General features: G+C 54.5%; 1 protein-coding gene across 2 annotated transcripts in view; it reads left to right on the top strand.

Annotated features, from left to right (window-relative positions):
- AGAP3 (ArfGAP with GTPase domain, ankyrin repeat and PH domain 3) overlaps window positions 1-19,602 on the top strand; it is a 101,438-nt gene that overhangs the window by 62,857 nt on the left and 18,979 nt on the right. For both annotated transcript variants that reach the window (XM_042022261.1, XM_042022260.1), the window contains exons 11-12: window positions 2,559-2,727; window positions 18,910-19,083. In XM_042022261.1, the coding sequence (XP_041878195.1) occupies window positions 2,559-2,727; window positions 18,910-19,083 (343 nt within the window). The remainder of the gene's footprint in view (window positions 1-2,558; window positions 2,728-18,909; window positions 19,084-19,602) is intronic.

Here is a 19,602-nt window from a genome sequence, read left to right as displayed (position 1 = left end):
GTTCTTGCTATGGGAAGACCCAGCTTCTTCCCTGTGTGTGCTGCCATGTATCTGGGGGATGGCAGAATTCTGGGTGCAGCAGAGGGGTCCCTGGGGGCAGGCTGAGCCTTGCAGAGAGAGAGTCTTCCCTGTCCATCAGGATGTTCAATGCCCCAGGGCATTTTTGTGCTCTTTCTCTGTCCCAGTGGCTGTTCCTTGGCATGAGTCAGGGCAGTTCCTGGCTTGTCTTCTCTTCCACCTCTGTTGCATTCTCTCCCTGTCCCTCCTGGGATGGGTGTCAGGACCCCAGAGGTCAACAGCCCTAATTTCTTTCTCCTCCAGTGCGCATCTGGCCAGGATGTGTCTATGCCCCATTGGATGGAGGTCAGGGCCTGGCTCTGGCAGTGCTGATTTTACCAAGCAAAGCTTCCTGGTGGAGCTCTTCATCTGTTTTTGGGAGTTCATCACTCAAGCCTATTTCTGGGTCTGGATCGTGGCACCTCCAGCCCGACTTGAAAGTTTCCTCAGCAGGAGTCACGCGTAAACTCCAGGTTTGCAGTCACAGGCTGGTGAAGCGTGTGCTGGTGAGCTGGCCCTGGCCCTGGAATTGCTTTCCTGATGGAAACAAATCTGTCTTGACCACCAGCCCAGACTCATGCTTGGGAACGTGGGGCAGTCGGTGGGTTCCTGCCCTGAGGTGCCACCTCTGCCTCTGCACCAGAGCCGTTGGTGGTTTCAGGGACAAGCGGGATGCCTGGAACTGGAGGCAGGAGTGCTGGGGGCCTGATCCCTGGATTCAGCAGGGCTTTCCTTGTTTCATCTATATTTTTACCTTTCTGTGAGTGTGTTCAGTGACAGGAAAAGAGCAAGTTGTGTGAAGAGCCTGGTGCAGTTTCCCATCACTTCTCCAAAGCCTTGGAGAGAATTCTGCTGCGGGAAGGTGCGTGGCTGAGCCCAGGCTCGCCGGCCTCACTGCACAGAACCAGGGAAGCAGCTCCCATTTTGCAGCCAGTGGAGCCATTCACACAATCACCTTCTGTTAATTCTATCTGCAACATCAATTAAATTGTTTGTAGAAACTAATTGAATGTGGCTTAATCACACATCTTAATAGCTTTCCACGCTTTGAACTCGTTGTTAATTCCAGTAATAAAATGAAATGAGAGAACTGGCTGGGTAATTAGCGAGGAGGCTTGGGAAGAAATTGCTGTTTTATGGTGGGTAATAAAAGCCGAGCGCCAGTGACCGCTCGCTCCGGCAGGCAGCCGGCGACCGCGGCAGTTGTGCTGAGTGAGGGAAAATCCTCCAGCCCCTCTGAGGGTCCCTGCCCAGGGCTGTCACCAGGTCTGCACCCAGCTGGGAGCAAGTTGGTGTGGTGTTTGCTTAGGTTGGTGGTCTCAGAGTCACCCAGGGCACTGGATGGTGAGTGCCAAGGGCTGAGGCCAGGCTGCCTGGCCCCTGGGAGCATAGGAGGGTGTGCTGTGAGGACAGGATGCCTGCATGGGGGTCAGTGGAGAGAAAGGAGTTCAGACCAGGGCATGACGGTGCCGTTGGGACACTATGACCCTTGCAAATAGTCACCTGAGAGCACAGAGCATGGCCTGTGCAGGCCCTCTCACCTGGTTTTGGGTCCAGGATGAGAGGATTGTTGCTCCTGAACTGAGCTTGTTCATGCCTTTATCTTCTTGGATATGGAAGCAGACAGGGACCATCTCTGAGTTAATCTTTTTGGTGACCTCCTTATGAACTGGAGTAAACCCAAGCTCCCTGCAGCAGCCACAAGCTCGCCCTGGACAGCTCTGGCTCCTCTCCTGATGGCAGCACAGGGATGGTGTCCCCACCTCCCTGTTCTCCCAGAGCCTTGAGCTCCAGTGTTGGTCCCTGCTCCCTCAGGATCTGACCAGCAGTTCCCCTCTCTAACGCTGATCGGGTCTTCCCCTTCTGAGGGCACAAGCCTGAGGAGGAGTTGGCCTCAACAGAGAGGGCTGGGGAAGAACCATGGTGTCCCATGGAGCAGGGAGGGATGGGAGGCACAGGAAGGGACACAATGCTCGGGAGATATTGGAAGTCTGCATCCTCATTCTGACTGAAAGCTGAGATGCTCTTGGGAGACAGGGCAGAGTGATAGTTACAGTCTGCACATGGGGTTTTGGTTGTATAATAAATTGTGTACCAGAGGAAATGGTGGAAGCACCAAGTTTTGAATAATAGGAAGTTCTGCAAGTGAATGAGCAAGGGAGTTACCTGAGTTCTGTTGGTTTGGGTTTTTCTTATCCCAGCTGAGACCTGAGAGGGAATTTCTAGGTGTCCCATTGCTTATACTGATATGATATGATATTTATTATATTATTAGCTGTTGCAGCTGAGTGCTGAGATTAAACAAGGGATGATAGGGAGAAGGAACTGCTGGCCACCTGCGTGCCCTTTGGCTCCATCTGATCTCTGATCCCCAGCCATGCTTTCCCAAATGGGCTTGTCCTGGCATCTGACAGGGCTTAGTGCTGATCCTGAGCATGGGGGAGCTGAGCGTGTGTGGCTGGGGCAGGGCTGATCTCCGCCCTTGTACCTCTCTGCTCCAGGACTACATGCAGAACGTCCATGGGAAGGAGATTGATCTGCTGAGAACTACGGTGAAGGTCCCGGGCAAGCGGCTCCCCAGGGCCACGACGGCAGCAGCGCCCAGCGCCAGCCCCAAAGCCAACGGGCTGGCCAAGGAGCGGAGCAGCTCCCAGCTGGCAGGAGGCACAGGTAAGAGCTGGTGTGGGTGGCACAGAGGCAGAGGCCGTCCCTCCTGCAGTGCGTCTGCAGCCCTGGGCTTTGCTGAGCTGAGAACAGAACCCCTTCTGACATGTCCTGCTTTTACCACCCTCGGGGAGTCCCCTCGGTGGCCCTTAGCATTTCTGTGCAGGTCCCAGGTAAGCTGCTGGTAGGATTTTGTGCTGATTGGTGTCCAGGACAGAAGAATGTCAAAGGGTTTAACTGGCAGTGTGAATCCCTGAGGAATTTCCTCACCCCGAGGAAAGTGTTGAGGCTGGTGAGCTGCTACTCATGGTGGAAGCTGCTGCTCCATAAATCAAAGGAAATCCCAACTAGGGTGGCTCTTGGTTCCTGACTGTTTCTTTCTGGTTTTGGCACCCTATTTCCTCCTCACTTTCCCCTGGAGAAATGGTGAAGATCTGGTTTGGGATCATCACTCTCTCTGCACACTGAAGAGGGGCAGTTGCCCCAGAGTGTGGTGAGGCGAGGCTGGCTGCCCCCCAGCCTCTCACAGAGTTCCTGCCATGCTCCTCCTTGCTGCAGCTGCCAGAGGAGGTTCTCACCCTGCCTGGGGAAACTGTTGAACTTGGGGCCTTCCTGCCCACATTTCCCAGGGCCTTCACTGTGTCCTTGGGGCTGGTGTCCTTGGCCAGGGTGGGCAGTTTCCACCTGCCTTCTTCCCAGCTAGCGGTTGGCACAGTCTGGTGCACAGGTTATGGAAAACACTCTGTTTGGGATGCTGAGGGAGTGCTGGTGGTGCTGCTGATCACAGAAATCCTTCCAAATCCAGTACTGCCACTGAGAGTGAGCTTGGGCTGGCACATCCCCATCTTGTTCGTTCCTGCTCTGTCCCGTGGTCGGGGTGCTGTCAGCACCGCGCTTCAGAGTGTCCCGGGGCTGAGGGGAGGTGGGATGCAGCTGGGGTGAGTGTGCAGTCCTTGGCATCACACACACACACACGGGGAATGAGGCACAGTAACATCTCTGCTCACATGGTGCCAAGGAGGACATAATGAGCCCTCCCAAACCCAAACTGCTGTTCCTGTCAAGTCAGACGTCGTCTGTGGATAAACCGTCTGTTCTGACCAGGGCTGCGAGCTCTGCCTGTTCCTTGCCATGGCTCTCCCCTGTACACTGACACTCTTTCACCACCACCCACACTCAGTGTGCCCCAGTGTGGGGACAGTTCCTGATTCTGGACAGGGACACTTCTCTGCCTGCATGTCAGAGGTGCCTTGTCTGAGTTCTGACTTAGCAGAGATATCAGAGCTGCGGGAAGGATTCAAACCACAGAGGAGCTTATGCTGATGTCAAACCAACTGCTCACGTAACCCCATATCCTACTTCAGCAGTCCTCTCAGTGCTGTTGGGCTCGCAGGAGCGGGTTGGGATGTGCCTGGATTACTGATGACTCCTGCTGGAAAACCAGTGCCAAGGAGTGAGTACGGCAGGAGACCTTTCAGTCGGGGCGACAGAGCTGGAGCAGACACAGTGCGTGGGGGCTGGACTTGGAGCAGTTTACACGGGAGAGGAGATGCAGTGTCCCAGCAGGGGGGAAATGAATGTTGGAAAAGTTTATCTGGAGAGCAGTTGGACTTAGTGCTGCCTGAAACCTTTAGAATGAGACCAGTTTTCTTTTCACAAGACGTGCTCTGGTCCAGCCTGTGGGTGTTGCTGTGTGTGTGTGTGCAGGGGGTGGGACCTTATGCTACGATGGTCGTTCCCATGTAGGGTCTGTGGATTTGGGATCCCCTGCTGGCTGTCTGCCCTTGGGCCCTTGAGCAGAGCAGTGCTGTGTGTGTGTCCATGCAGGGCTCAGCACTAGGACAACAGCTTTAAGCACATGTTGTGTGTCTTGTCTTGGTTCAGGCTGTGTCTGCAGTGTCAGAAAGGTTTTCCTCCTGGTACACAATCAGTAAAGGCTTTTCTTAGGAATTTTTTCATCTCGCTCTGATGCCTCCAAGCCCAATAGCAGTAGATGCAGTCACAAAATGCACTGATGGGACACAAACCCTCTGAGGTGATGTGCTCTTATTCCTGAGCAATGCCCAGGGCTGGATTTGGGGCTGATGGAGAATATGCCTGGCTTCAAATTAGCAGCGACCTCACAGTTTTGCCGCCTTTGGGGCTGTGGGTGAGACTGTTACTGGATCCACTGGGTATCTCTCATCTGACACGTGTTTTGGGGACTGGAGAGGAAGCACTTCAAAGTCTGCACTTCTTTGCCAGTCACAAGTTAATCTTCAGAGGACATAGGGGAGTGTGGAGACATAGGGGATTTGCTGTCTTGCCCCAGGAGTCTCTGGGCAAAACCAGGTGGCCGGTGATTAGAGTTCAGAGCAAGTGTCTGTGGTTCCTCTGTGACCTGAGTTCTGCAAAGGTGAGTGTGCTGGCTGATGTCCACCGCACACACAGTCCTTACCTGGGGTGAGGAAAGACCAGGGACAGAGGGGAGAAGAAAAAAAAAGAAGTCTCACCTTGCCCTGTATGTGGATGAAATACTTGGATGTGGTGCTCTGGTGAGGATTCAAAATAACTCCAGGTATAGACAGCTTCAAGCTAAATACAGTAGGAATGAGGTAGGGACTTGTGTTTGTGAAACCAGTGGGGGCTCTGAGCTCAGTCATGATTGTGCCAGTATTTAAACCATTCAAGAAGGCAACTTTACTGTAGTTAAACTTGGGTTTATTTTAGGTTGGATGAGTTCCTGTTGTCCAGAGGAGGCCATGGAGATGCTCCAAGGGCTGGAGCCCCTCTCCTGTGGAGATAGGCTGAGAGAGCTGGAGGTGTTAACCTGGAGAAGAGAAGGCTCTGGGGAAGGCCTTGGAGCCCTTCCAGTGCTTGAAGCTGGAGAGGGACTTTGGACAAGGGCCTGGAGTGATGGGACAAGGGGGAATGATGTTATACTGAAGGAGGGGAGGTTTGTATTGGATATTAGGAAGTTCTTCCCTGTGAGGGTGGTGAGGCCCTGGCACAGGGTGGCCCGAGAAGCTGTGGCTGCCCCATTGCTGGAAGTGTCCTAGGCCAGTTCAGACAAGACACTGGCTGGAGCAACCTGGTCTGCTGGATGGTGTCCCTGCCCATGAGGAGATGGAGCTGCAGTGGTTGGGCTGGAGAGGGCAGGAAGGGGATGAGCCAGAGCTCACAGGTGCTATGGCCTGAAGGCAGGTGTTCACTAGAGGTGTGGCACTGCTGGGTCAGGTGTCTCCTTCAAATCCCTGCTGTTCCTCTTCCCGCTGGAATGTTACTTCTCTTGCCCTCTTCCTCACAGTCCCCCAGGTGCATCCTTGCTATGGTTCATCAGGCTCACCTACCCTTGTGCTGTGCTGCATCGCATGTTTCTGGCTCGAGGAACGAGGGCAGCTCGTATCAAAGTGCAGATGGGATGGAAAGGGACTTCAGTGGGAGGACAGATGGTGACACAACAGACACAGTCAGCACAAGAGCCTAACCTCAGCCCAGCTGAGCCCTGGGTTCTTGCTTCACAGAGGTTTGTAGGGACCTGCTCCAAAGTGTTAGCAAAGGGGAGATGGGCAGGGAGGTACTGGAACCATGACACCTTTGCAGGTTCGTACATGGCACATACCACAGCCATGCGCGGAGCACACGAGCTGGCACTGCATCGCAGCTCAGTGATGTCAGAGGATGCTGAGGAGAGCTGAACACTAGGAAGCCTGCCTTGGAGTGGGAAGTGAAGAGAAGTGAAGGAAGAGGCTGCAGCAGTGCGGAGATGGTTGTGGTTGCAGGCAGCGATTGGAGGTGTTTCCAGCAGCAGACAGAGATGGGACTGAAGGAAACAAACGTGGGGGAGCCAGAGCACAGAGTGAAGGGAGCAGGCTAAAGGGGAAAGTTCTGCTCCACTCTGGGGGGCTCATGGGGGATTCTCCAGCTTGCTGAGGACCATGAGTCTTCCATGGGGTGTGCTGCCGAGCGGATGGCAGCCACGTCCTCAGCGCAGGCGACGCTGAGCGGGCCGGGCCAGTTGGACTTGGCACGGAGGTGTGAGCTCGAGCTCTGGAGGGTTTTAGGTGGGGGCTGCCGCTGGTCAGTTCCTTTCAGCCCGGGGAACAGTCTGCATGGTCTGGCACGTGTGTCGGGGCCAGTGGCCAGTGTGAGTCCTCCTGCTTCTGCAGCATCACCCCTGCATCTCCTCCAGGGAAAGCATTTTCCAGAGTGTGTGTTGGTGGGAGGCACTGCTTGGCATGCAGGGCTTGGTTGATGCTCCTGTTTGCTCTGAAGTGACGAGGGTCCAGCTGTCCCTGGGCCGAGTTCTGTGTGCTGGCACCAACTCTTGGCTCCGCAGCACAGGCTGGGGAGCCCTCGGTGCACTGAGTGTGGCAACGCACCTGTCCCGGGGTTTCTGTGCCGGGCGGGGTGGTGGGAGGGAGCCTGTGCTGGCCTCAGCCCCTCCAAACGTCGGGATGGCAGGGGATGGTGCTGGGTCTTCAGGCAGCTCGGGATCTTTGCTGGGTTCATGGTGACGCCTGACAGCTCTGTTGTGGCTTCTGGAGCCGATGGCCGGGAGCATTTGCACAAGGCAGGCGGATGGAGAGCGTGGTGCCGGTGCCGGTGCTGGGCGAGCACCGCAGTGGCAGGGTCCCCCCCCGCCAGGCCCATGCCCCCCGATGCTCTGCCTCTGCAGAGTGAGGGATTGGCTCCCCCAGGCCGGGGTTGCTGAGCCTGCTGTGATCATGTCACGTCGGGCTCCGTCGATGTTAACATCTCATTATCTTTGTTACTGTAATTACATTATCCGCTGCTTTATGCAGAATTATTCTCCGAGGACTAATTGATGGATCCATGTTTAATTCATTAATCATTAGCATCAAATTCGACAATTACAGTGCACACTGATTGTGGAATTTCAAATGTAATGAGGGAAGAATTAACAAAGAAAAGGGAAAACCTGTTTCCCTGGCACACCGCTGCTCGCCGTGGGGGACAATGACATTGAGGGAAGAAGAGCAGTGAGAGCAGGGTGGTGCAGGTCATGGCAGACAGGAGGCTGGTGGATCATCTCTTGCCTTTCTCCTGGTTGTGGCTGCACAACAGATTGTTCAGGTCAGAGCAGGGTCATTAATCTCCTAGGAAAGAAGGGAAATTTGGGGACTCAGGAGGGAAAGGTCAGCTCCCACTTCTGAAACGAAGTTGCTTTTGCTTCCCCCCTGCCCAGCAGCTCCGATCACCCTGCCCTGGCATGTGTCCAGGAACATCCCAAGTTACACCTGTGCTCCACACTTTGCAGGTTAGCTGGATGGATTTTGTTGTCCCTGGGATTTGCCTGTAGTCCCATGGCTGCTCTGTTCCATGCACAGTGTGTGGCTCCTGCTCTTAAATCCATGGCTGCCACGTGTCATTTCGGTGTGTTCTGCTCGGAGGCAGGATCCTGTCCACTGTGCTCTTTATCGTGGTCCCTGTGAGCTGGGCAGCAGAATGAAAGCCAGAGCAGGGCCGCCAGTGCCTCCCCCTCAGCCTGCAGGACTCCTTGGCACCGGGGTGGGGGCAGTGCCCATGCGCAGCTGGGTCGGTGCCAGCTGTGGGGATGCGCCCTCCCTCCCTCCAGCTGTGATTTCGGCTCGCTCACTTGGCTTTCTGTTGAGTCTGACTGTAAAAGTCCAATGTTAGTCACTGCTGTTCAGCCAAGGGCCAGGGCAGGGGCTGGAAGATCTTCGAGGTCGCTTCTGACCCAAGCCAGTCTGGGATTCTGTAACTTGGACATGGGATTGCCGAGCTGAAAGGAAGAGGGTGAGGGTCTGTCTATTCCTCTATGTGAGACTTCTGCCCTCCCCAATAATATGTTAAAGGGTTGTTTGTAGTCTGAAGATGAAGCTGAGATGAGAGATTTACTAAAATTTATCTGTAATTAATATTTTGCATCATGAATCATGTATAAAATACTGCAAATTCATATTTATATTATAAATATTATACATTCACCATTACAGTCATACAGTAACCTCTTACGAATGTTTATCTGCATGTCTGAAGGTGGAGGATGAATCCAAATGTGAGGCTTGAGGTTTAAAGTTTTGCATTGCGTGGAAGCTAGAAATTGTCAGGATTCCATGGGAAGAGGAGGAGTGTGGTGCCAGCCAGGTGGGATGACACAAGGCAGGACAGGACCAGCAATCCTTGGTGCCTGGTTCTAGTGATGGACACAAGGCTGGAGGGCCGAGATTCTGCTGGATCAGCTCAAGGTTTTATTTGCTAGGATATGCTAGAGTGAGGATGAATTTCGTATTTCCAGGCATTGTAACCTGATTATCTCAGCTGTTATTTCTTTCTAAAGAAGGAATACTGAGGCAAAGAGAAGGTGAAGCCAAAAGTGTTGGAAGCACCTGCTAACTGTGTTCCCCCAGTTTGGAGCCCAAGAATTGCTTTTTCTCTCTCAATAATTTGGCTGGTTTTTAGGCCTTTTCACCATTCCTGTCATTCAGAGCTCAGTCTGCCCCAGGCACACGGAACAGGAGCACATTGTTAGAGGCTGGTTTGGGCAAGGGTTGGTGTAAGTCACTTGAATGGTAGTTCTGAGGTTTTTGCAGCGGTGTGTGGGTTGGATCCCATGTCCCCAAAGGAAATACTCGGCTCTGAGGCCCTTTCAGTTGCTGACACTCGTGAGCTGTGGCTGCCCTATCCTGGAAGTGTCCAAGGCCTGGTTGGATGGGGCTTGGAGAAGCCTGGGCTAGTGGAAGGAGTCCCTGCCCCATTGCTGGGTGAACCCTATGCCCAGAGGAGATGTAGGATGTTCTCAGGGCTCTGCTCTGTGCTGCTGTTTTGGGGAGCCTCTGCAGCTCCAGCACTGCATTGTGCCTCCACACAGGCCATGAGCCCCTGCAGCCCTGTCCTGTGGAAGTGCCCAGACACATGCGTACAAAATTGCCCAGAGTGTCTGGCCATGCTGTGCCACCAGCCCTGACTCTGCTCTCCTGCCAGGGTGGGCTGTCCCCACCTTGTCCAGACTGGTGACAGAGTGAGGCCATGTTCTGACAGCCACCTCACAGACACAGCTCCTACATGGCTCCTGCTCATGAAACAGGCAGCTCCAGAGCTGTGCAGGCAGGGAAAGGTTCACGGAAGGGATTGGAGCACATAGGGAGCTGCTGGTGCTTCCTCCCTCCACACCCCAGCTCTCCCTGTCCTCCCCGGTGGAAAACAGAGACTGATTTTCTCCAACCCAACAGTATAACCACTAACCCTAATTAGAGATAATTACTGAGAGCCGATACACTTATTCCTTACCAGATCACTAAGGAGCCATGCAGTGCAGGACTGAGCAGGGAAAAGGCCTTGGAGAAAGGGAGGAGTAGAGAAGCAGGGAGGAAGAACCACAAGGCAGCAGTGCCATGATGATCAGAGTCCTGCCCAGGGCTGGCCAAGGTGTCCAGGGCAGCCAGGTGGGCACAGGGCAGCCAGGTGGGCATGGGCCAGATAGCCAGGCCTCGGGGGCTGCAGCTGTAGCTTTCAGCATCCTGGAACATTTTGCTCAGGGTGCCTTGCATGGGGCACCTGGATAAGCTACAAGGGTGTAATTAGTGGCCACCTGTGAAAATCTCAGTGTAAGTAACTTGCTGGTGCTGCCAGGGAGGGCTGGGCTGGAGGGGTGGCTGGTGTTCTCCAAGGTGGACTGAGAGCCTTCTCCAGCACACCAAGCTTTCTCATCCATACAACCCAGGCTTGTGCTGCAGGAGGGAGAGGGGCCAGGGAGCGAGTTGTTACAGGCCACAAAGTCCTACTCTTTGCTGTCACACAGCCCCAGCTCATCCCTGACCGCAGGCAGTGGCTCCAGTGGTGAGTCCGTCTGGACCTTCCTCTGCCATCAGCACACAAGGCCTTTGCCTGGGGTCTGCATTCTGCTGCTGGGCAGGAAGGTGTCCCAGAGGAACATGGAAAAGCTCATCACTAGCAGGCAAGGGACAGGGCCATCCTGTTCTCCAAACAGAGCAGGGCTTGTTCCATCCCCTTGGATTTGTGCACCCCAGGAAGTTGTGCTGCTGCACACCAAGCAGCCTCTGTGGACAAAGCAGGCAGGGGTGGATAAAGCCTGGTATGAGTGAATGGCTTTAGAAACCACAGTTATGTAGAAAAATGCAACAATTCCAGCATCCCCCAAATGGCCCTTTCCCAGTTGCACTTGGGATCTGGAAGCAGGAGCTGTTCTCCATCAGTCACTGCAGTGCTGGTCCAGGTCCACACTCCTCAGCAAACCCAGAAAGTTCTGGCTCTGCTTCCTTCCCTCCTGCAGTTCTGTCTCAGACCCAGGTTCCTGCTCCACCTGTGCATGCAAACGGGGATCCATGTCGGTGCTGCCTGTCATGAGTGTCCATCTCCCACTGCCACCACAGGGATCTCAGGGGGGCTGCTGCACAGCGTCTGTTCTGGGTTGTGTTTTAGACAGCGTTACTTGCACGTTTTCTGCAGCTTGTGATTCCAGGTTTCTGCAGGGACCGTAAGTGACACCTCTATTCACAGTAACAGACCAGGAGAGGGATCTGGAGCACAGACCATGCTGCCTTCATCCGCTCCTGCCGCTCATTCCCAGCACCTTGGTTTTCTGAGGTAATCCTTTGTAACATGTTGGACAGTAAATTACATTAATGTAGTAAAGTCCCTGAAGGACTTTATCAAGTTGCAGTAAAGCTCCTGTGGACTTTCTGAATTCTGGTTCCAAACAGCAGAGCAGCTCCCAAGGAGAATGCCGCTGTTACCCCCACTTCAGCCAATCACCAGACTAAGTTCAGTAGTGTCTTGCATAAAAGTAACCTGGTTGTGTTGTGCTGGTGTTCAGGCAGAACAAAATTCAGATCAGAAATGGAGTATTAAACACACACATGCACCGACACATGCATACAAAAATGTATCCAAGCCAATTTCACCAAGCTGGAAGCAATTACGTGCCAGATCTTTTGGGAGAAGGAACTTAAACAGGGAAAAAAAAGTGAAGCGTAATTAGGAGTTTTTAAAGGATATTTTACTGGATACCAGAAAGTTAAAAGGAAGGTTGTACTGCTTAAAAGTATGTCAGTCTCGGTGGAGAGGAGACGTGAACTGCTCACTCTCTGTCCCGATAGTGAGAAGGGGCAGGGCCAGGTGGAGGGAGCTGGCTGCATGGTGGTGCTGTGGTTTGTGCAGCTGTATCTGTGTGTGTATAAAAAGTGATAAAATTAACGGCAACATGATAAAGTAATGGGTAAGTGCTGAGCAGGAGCTGGAAGCCGCAGCCAGTTGGAGGCTGGTGGCACTGGTGTGGCCCGGCACAGCCAGCTGGAGCCGCAGTGGAGGGCCCCGCTGCCGTTCAGAGCCGTGCCAGCGCTCCTGGCCCAACATCCACCACGAGTGATTAATTGTGAGCAGCCTTCAAAGTGACCCTCCTGGCTTTATGGGAAGGATTCCAGCTCCTTGTGTTCCCAGACTCACTGTGGCTGCAGCCACACAAAGGGTTGTGTCTCCATTTGCTCTGGGCTGCGGGCTCCTTAGGCTGCCCCGGATCGTGCTCCATGCCTGCCAGGTGTAGGGAGGAAGTTGAATAACATTTGAGAAACGATGGTGGTGAGGAGTTTAGGAACAAAGTCACTGATGAAGTAAGAGCACCAGGACAGCATAGCTGCTGGGGAGGACCTCCCATCTCCTTCTCTGTGGGGACAGGGGTGTCCCAGCTGACAGAGACACCCGCCCCATGGAGAGCTTCCCATTTTGGGGACATCTACCCAAATCTGTCACTTCACCTCTGTTCCCTTCTCCCAGAGGAAAACCTCTCTTTCATCGCTCTCACAAGTGCTTTACTTGGCAAAAACTCAACTCCTGTGTCTCAGTTCCTGCTCCAGGTGCTGAGCACAGGGCAGCTCCCGTGTCCTCCCTGGTGCTCTCTCTGTCTTGGTCTCTGCAGCCTGGTGTGGATGTGCAGTGTGGTCTCCTTCACCACTATTCCATGCCAAGGACTCATCTTTGCCCAGTGCTGGGTGAGCGGCTGCTTGGGCAGCTGCTTCACCCCGTGACAGTTGTTCAGCCTGTGAGTCATGAGATCAGTCACTGCTCATGTATCTCACCAAGTCCCTAATCCTCAACTTTTTACATATTCCACGGGGTTTCCACATAACATACAAATAAAAGTGATGGATCTGGTACTGGGCGCTCATTCCCCAGCTCACCTTCCACCTTGGCTGGCACAGGAGCCTGCACTGCCATGGCTGCACGAGGGGATGCAGAACAGGAACCAGTGGAGTTACAGACAGTGAAAGGGTTTTTTTCAAGTTTATTAGGAACTAATGAATCCTAACCCTGGCATTCCTTCATTACTGTATGGGAATAATAGAACAGTTAATAAGGAAAAAAAGCGAAGTGTTCAGTGAACACTTGTATTGGTGCTTGGGAAGAGGCAAGATGATGTATCTCAGCACAGAATGATGAATTCTTCATATTCCAGCTGTAATTAGGCAGCGAATTAAACAGCAGGTAGGAGATGTGGACATGTTGGAATCAGCAAGGCTGAATTATTTACAGGAGTTGTAGAAGATGTGGTCAAGGTCTTTTTCATGTATGGGTGGCAACAGTCGGTTTTGGGGTGGAGAGGACTTGCACAGGGCTCAGATTAATAGATTCATGTGTTCACAGGAGAGGAAAAATGATGGACAGGAAAGACTGTAAAAACCAGGAAGTGCTCTCAGAATCACCTTCTAGGAAGATCTGATGAGCTCAATATATTTAGCTTATTGGAGAAAAGGTTAAGAGGTAATTTCAACACCATCTGTAAATACCTGTATAGGAACAGAAATTTGGTGAGAGAGCTCTTTATCAGGTAAAATGTACCAGGATCCAGTGACAGTGGCAGAAGGAAGACGACTCAGGCCAGAAGTAAGGCCCAGATTTCAGCAGTGAAGGCAATTAACCACTGGAACCACTTAGCCTGCGTCACTGTGATCTCTCTGGCACCAGCAATATTCAAGTCAGGATCAGATTTTCTGACAGTTCCATCATTGTTCAGGCAGGAGTGACATAGGGGCAGACCTGTGATGTAACTTTGTGCTGAGCAGCAAAGCTTGGGCAGTCCAAGGGCTCCTTTGGCCACTCCCTGGCTCCAGGTCTGCCATTGCTCTTCCACGAATCTGCCTCTTCATTGCATGGCTTTCCTTGGCCATGGAGCTGCTCGGTAGGTGGACATGGGGTGCCTCAGCCAGCACCGTGGGCTCTGCTCTGTGTGGGGACTTGGAGCAGGCAGAGCTCAGGGTGGAGACAGACAGAGTGGCTGCAGCTGTCTGCAGTTCCTGGGCTGGTGATGTGCGCTCAGTGCAGGATTTTGGGGGCAGCGTCCCTGAGGTACCCATTCCCACGCTTCTCCAGTCTGTAGGGTCCTGTGACGCTGTACGTGGGGTCGGTCGCCCTCTAAACCAGAGGTGAGCTGGTTTGTTGGCTGGAGAAGCACTGGCTCATCTTGTGTGTACTGGAGCTTTGGCTGGGGAATGGGAAGTGTCATGGCCAGCCCTCCCCATCCTGCTGCCACAGCCAGCCCAGGCTCTCGGTCGTCCCAGAGACACTGGCACCATGCAGAGTTTTTTGTTCTGATGGTTTGTAACCCACGCAGGTCAGCTTTGGTAGGAGCTGGGGTGTCACGTAGTTACTTAGCATGTGCACATGTCCAAAACCATGCTCTGCAAGGGCAGCGCTGAGAAAGGAGGGAGATTCCCTGTGTCAGAGCATCTGCGAGGCCCAGTGCAAGGCAATGGCTCCTGCTGTGTGCAAGCTGGCAGATCCTAATGGCCCTGCTACAGAGCTGGGCTGGGAAGCCTCGGTCGCCCACAGTTCGGATCAGTGATTCCGTGCAGACGTTCACTGTTGGCAGAGCTGGGAAGAACACCTGTCCATCTGTCACTCCAGAACGTGCCCCACCGTGCCTGGGAACGGTATGGGTGCTCAGCATGGTGGCCAGCTCCCAAGGAGAACGCACAGGTTCACCTCTCCATCCTGGGGCTCCTGGTTGGTGGGAGCCAGCCCATACGTTCTGGACTCATGGGAATTGTTCAGGAGGAAGGACCCAACAATGTCCAGGTAACAGCATGCAGTGCTTCATTTAGAGACCCAACCTGAGAGACTCTCGACTCTGGACTGGCTCTGGGGCACAGCTGGGTCTGGGAACAGCAGCCACAGGGTCATCCCGGGATGACTGCCTTCCTGCCACGGCAGCTGCCAGGCCACTGACGGGGCGGGGGGGAGTTATGTCCTTCCCAGCAGGGTTTTCACAGGCAGGCAGCTCCACCAGGCTCCTTGGCTCTCACCTCCCTTCAAGAACCAGTTGGTTTCTGGGAGTAGAGAAGTTTCCCACTAGCTGGAGCTGCGTTCCAGTCCAGCTCAGGGTCCTGAGTAGCCACAGATTTTGGGGAGGCTTTGAGACATGTTCAGCTGCGGGCTTCAGCCAGGCACTGGGGAGCCAGTACACTAAGGTGACTCACAAAAATCCTGGTTTTTATTTGGAATAAATGATGATGTGTTGGCAACAAGTGGTTGAGGGGCAGAGTGATGATGACTCCTTGGGACACTGTTTGACAGACAGTGGATAGCATTAACCTGCACCGTGCTGTTGGCCTCTGCACTACCAGAGAAAACAGGGTTTGCTCCATGGCAGGGTGTCCTCACCCATCCTGGAGTACCTCCATCACCATCTTGAGCCACACTGACAGTCCCTCTGCACCGTGCTGCAACAGCAGCATCCCTCTGCCTGTGAAGGAGCAGGGCCTGGCACTCCAGAGGAAAGACCTGTCCTGTACTTGGCCATAATCCCGGGGGATCCCAAAACTGCTCTCCAGCTGGTGCCTCTTTAAAAGTCGGCATGGCCCATTCCCTCTTCCAAAGCTGGTTTCCTTCACACTGTAAGGGCCTGGTAGCAGCATCCAGCATAATGTCGCCAGGAAGTTTCACCAGACATTGTGTATTATTTTGCCAAATTGCTCTTGAAAATATTAAAGAGATGCTAAAAAGATCCTCAAGTGATTCTGCAAATTATCTCCTTCCTGACCAGTGGTGCCCTTTTGGCTAACTCACCTTTATCCTGTTCCCTGGGCAGCACCACGTTAATGAAGAATTCCCAGTTTGCTCTGATCCAGGTGTTTCACCAAAGCATTGGGGCTGCCACATGTCATGCCTGGGAAAAGGCCATTCTGGTTTTAGGTCGTTTTCCATCCAGTGCACCTCATCAGTTGGGCTGTACTGAAAAGGCATCACGGAGCCATGTGAGTCTCTTTTGAGGGAGTTGAGGAAGCAGTGACTGGGAGAGGGACTTGGGGAACTGTCAGCGGTTTGGGGGTTTAGTTCCTGCAGGTGTTGGCTCAGAGGCAGGTAGTATTTACATGTCACCTGTCACTTGCCCAATTTACAGGGAACATATCCAGCAGCTGCCACAGTGTCACTTTCAAAGGGATGCAATTCCTGAGAGCTCTGGCCTTGCTGGGGCCACCCAGGAGCTCCCTCAGACAAACCCGAGTTGCACAGCACGAGGTCTTGTGAGCGAGCAAGTGGCTGGGCTGTGAGGGCATTCCCCCACAGCTGGGTGCCTCCAGGCAGCTGGAGTGAGGTGCAGGGAGCTTGGAAGGGCTGCAGAGGCCGATGGAAGCTGTTCCTTCTTTCAGAAAGAAACATTGGGCATTTGTGGCAGCCTGTGCTGCTCTTCGGAGGTGTGATGAAAGGCATGTCCTGGCAGGCTGGGGCTCCTGGTGTGGCTGGGTGGGGGTGCAGGGGGCAGATCTGTGCTCCCTAGGGCCCTGCAGGACTTTCCCCTCTGCAGGAGAAGCTTCTCTCAGGCCATCTGTTTCTGCTCTCCCTTCCTCACCTTCCTCTGCTCCGTGGCTGTAGCCATAGCCAGGGCTGGGGGCTTGGGGCTTGGGGCTGGCAGACACTGAGCTCTGAGCATCCCATCCCATCCCATCCCATCCCATCCCATCCCAGCCCAGCAGCACCATTCCCAGGACCAAGCTCATTCTGGTCCCAGGAGAGCAGCGTTGTCCCTGCTCCAGCAGCAGCAGGCTCCCTCCCATGAGGAGGCAGAGAGGAGATGGATGCAGCAGTCAGGAGCAGAGCGCCAGCTAATTACCCTTCCGAGTGTGTCTTGTAAATTAAGGGCTAATTAGAGGCAAAGTCAGTGTCATGGTTTTACACGTGTTTCTGTGGCGCTGAACAAGGGGAGGGAGGGGGAACATGCAGCAGGCAGGCTGGAGGCAGGCAACGTGGGGGGCTCTGCAAGGTCCGGGCAACATGGGGTCAGGGTCCTGGCAGCACAGGGTGCAGGCACCAGGGTCCTGGCAGTTTGGGGTGCAGGGTCCTGGCAGTTTGGGATGCAGGGCACCAGGGTCCTGGCAGCTCGGGGTGCAGGGCACTGTGTCCCAGCAAGCCCTCCATCGGCACTGCTGGCAGGCGGGATCTGCAGGCGAGGCTCGCAGGTGATCCCTGCACAACACTGCAGGGAAAGGGGATTTTTGGTCCAGGATGAGTATAGGGAAGAGGAGGGTGGGAGGTACCTGCCATGCTGGCCCTGAAGGGGTGGTGGCAATGGTGGGTGGCAGGCATGCCTGGTGCAGGTCTGGTGGCCACATCACCCCTCTGTTCAGCACTTGCCTTTGGAGGGGGTATTTGGGCTCTTGAGCTGTCCCGTCAGGCACTCAGCAGCCCTGGCCCCTGGCTATGCTTGGGCACATCTGAAGAGCATCCCTTGGGTTTTCATGCAAACAGCAGGGACAGAAACATACACTTACGTACAAACTCTGGGGCTTCACGTGGGATTTTGTGGGGCTCTGCTCTTTGTAGAGTGTGGCCCAGCACAGGGATAGGTTGCCCAGGGAGGTTGTGTCATCACCCTCCTTAGAGATACTCCAAACTCAACAGAAACAGACCAGGGCCACTGGCTCTGGGGGGCCCTGCTTGAGCCGGGGCTGTACAGGGTGATGCCAGAGCTTCCTTCCACCTTGGCCATGCTGGAATCCAGGAGAGCTGAGTGAATCTGGTTTCACACAGGAAGACACAGGTGAGCTGTCCTGGCTCCCGCTGGGGACCTGCTTCCACAGGTGTCCATTTGCTGCTGTGGAAGGCTCCCACTTGTACCAGTCCTGTCGGACCCACGGCTCGGTTCCTTGCAGCCCAGCTTTGTGATGCCTGCAGAGGGGTCTGTTCAGCGGGGTTGGAGCTGTGGGTGTGTGGCATCTGGAGCTGTTCTGTGGTCCTGCCCTGGGCCATGGCCAGGTGGGCTGCAGTGAGAGTTGCAGCTCAGTGTCTGTGCCTCCAGGCAGGGAAGGAGGAGACGTAGCTTTGGAGCAGGGATGGGGCCCTTTCTCTCACCCCTGAGCTTCCAGAGCACTTGCTCTGCAGTGGCTGGAGCCAAATGGCCTGAGGGGAGCATGAGAGAGGGCTGGTGGCGGGCAGGTGCAGTGGCATCCCTCGGGCCAGTGTCCTCCTTCATGGCAGATTGCCTGCAGACTGAACAGGAGGGTGTGTGCTCCCTGTCAGAACCATTTTGTTCGCTATTCTGGACATTTTGGGTTTCCTGTAATCCAAAAACACTTCACCCATTTTGCATCACTGAGTGATCTTGTCCTCTGTGACAGCCTCTAGTCCCAAAAGCACTCCTCTCCTGGGGGTTCGGGTTCCTGGGCTCAGCCGCAGCAGTTTTGAGCTAGTGGGAAAAGGAACTCCCACCTGCCATCCCTACCTTACTGACATCTGTTCCTCTGCTTGTTCCTTTGACACCCTCCATGTGATCTCACGCTCTCCCAGTTTCCCCAGCATGGCTGGATTTCCTGCCAGGGACACACAAGAAAGTGAAATTGAGAGATGAGGGTGGGTATGCTGGTTGTGGGGTGGGTTTGGGTTTGCCCAGGTGCCAGAGGCTGTAGTGAAAATCATGACTGTGAACTCCAGCTGTGGGGAAGCTGCGTGCCAGAATCCCCAGCTGTGCCTCCCGGGGTGCTACACGGAAACCCACTAAGCTGGGGGTTCCTCTGGGAAGTGGGGTGTGCTGGGCTCTTCTGTTAGCACCTTTGGGGTGATGCACCAGCATGCCTTGGGAGAGGAGAGCCAGAGAGAGCTTGTCCTCATGTGGAGCCACCCAGGGAATGTGGCATCAGGTACGGGACAGCTTTGCCTTCTCCCACCGTGCCTCCAGGCAGCAGTCAGTCCGTGCTGAGTTCCTCTCTCTTGCAGGTGCTCCCCACTCGACCAGCAGCACCTCCCTGCACTCGGAGCGCTCCATCAGTGGCATCAACCTCGTGGGCTTCAGCTCCAAGCCGGACGGGATGCACCAGCGCTCCTACTCTGTCTCCAGCGCAGACCAGTGGAACGAGGCCGTGGCGATCCCCGGCAGCTGCCCCAACCCCTGTGAGTAGCCCTTCTGGCCCTTCTCCCCTCAACCGCGGCAGGTAGGGGGGATCATTTCGGCAATGGGGCAGTTCTGAGCTCTGCCCTGTGATTGTGAGCCCAGACTTTGCTCATGCATGTCAGACACAGCCTCTGGGCCTCGTTGGGGCTGTCCAGTAAGGGTAAGGGTCAGCTGGCAGTGTCCCAGCCGGGGAAGAAGCTGTCCTGCAAGGCATGGAGAAGCTCCAGCCAAGGGACACTGCTCTGCAGCAGGATGGCTCCAAGCCCTGTGCTCTGATCTTGCTCTGAGCTCACCATGCTGGGGTACCACTGCTTTCCCCCATCACTGCACCTTGTGGGCACCCCCATCTCCGAGATTTCGGGGCAGTTGAAGGAATAGGAGTGATTCCTGTCTCTGGAGCGCACACTGAGCACGGCCCGCCCCCTCCCCCCACGCTCACTCGCTCTCAGTGATGTTTCAGGACAGTTGAGTGAATTAAAATAATTCATACATTTCCCAACGTAGCCACTTTGCCGAAT

This window comes from Corvus kubaryi, unplaced genomic scaffold (assembly GCF_017639235.1).
Source record: "Corvus kubaryi isolate FWS band 111438036 unplaced genomic scaffold, C.kubaryi_AGA036_p1.0 37193, whole genome shotgun sequence".
NCBI lineage: Eukaryota > Metazoa > Chordata > Aves > Passeriformes > Corvidae > Corvus > Corvus kubaryi.
Note: the sequence above shows the minus strand (reverse complement) of the source record. Positions and strands in the feature narration are given on the sequence as shown.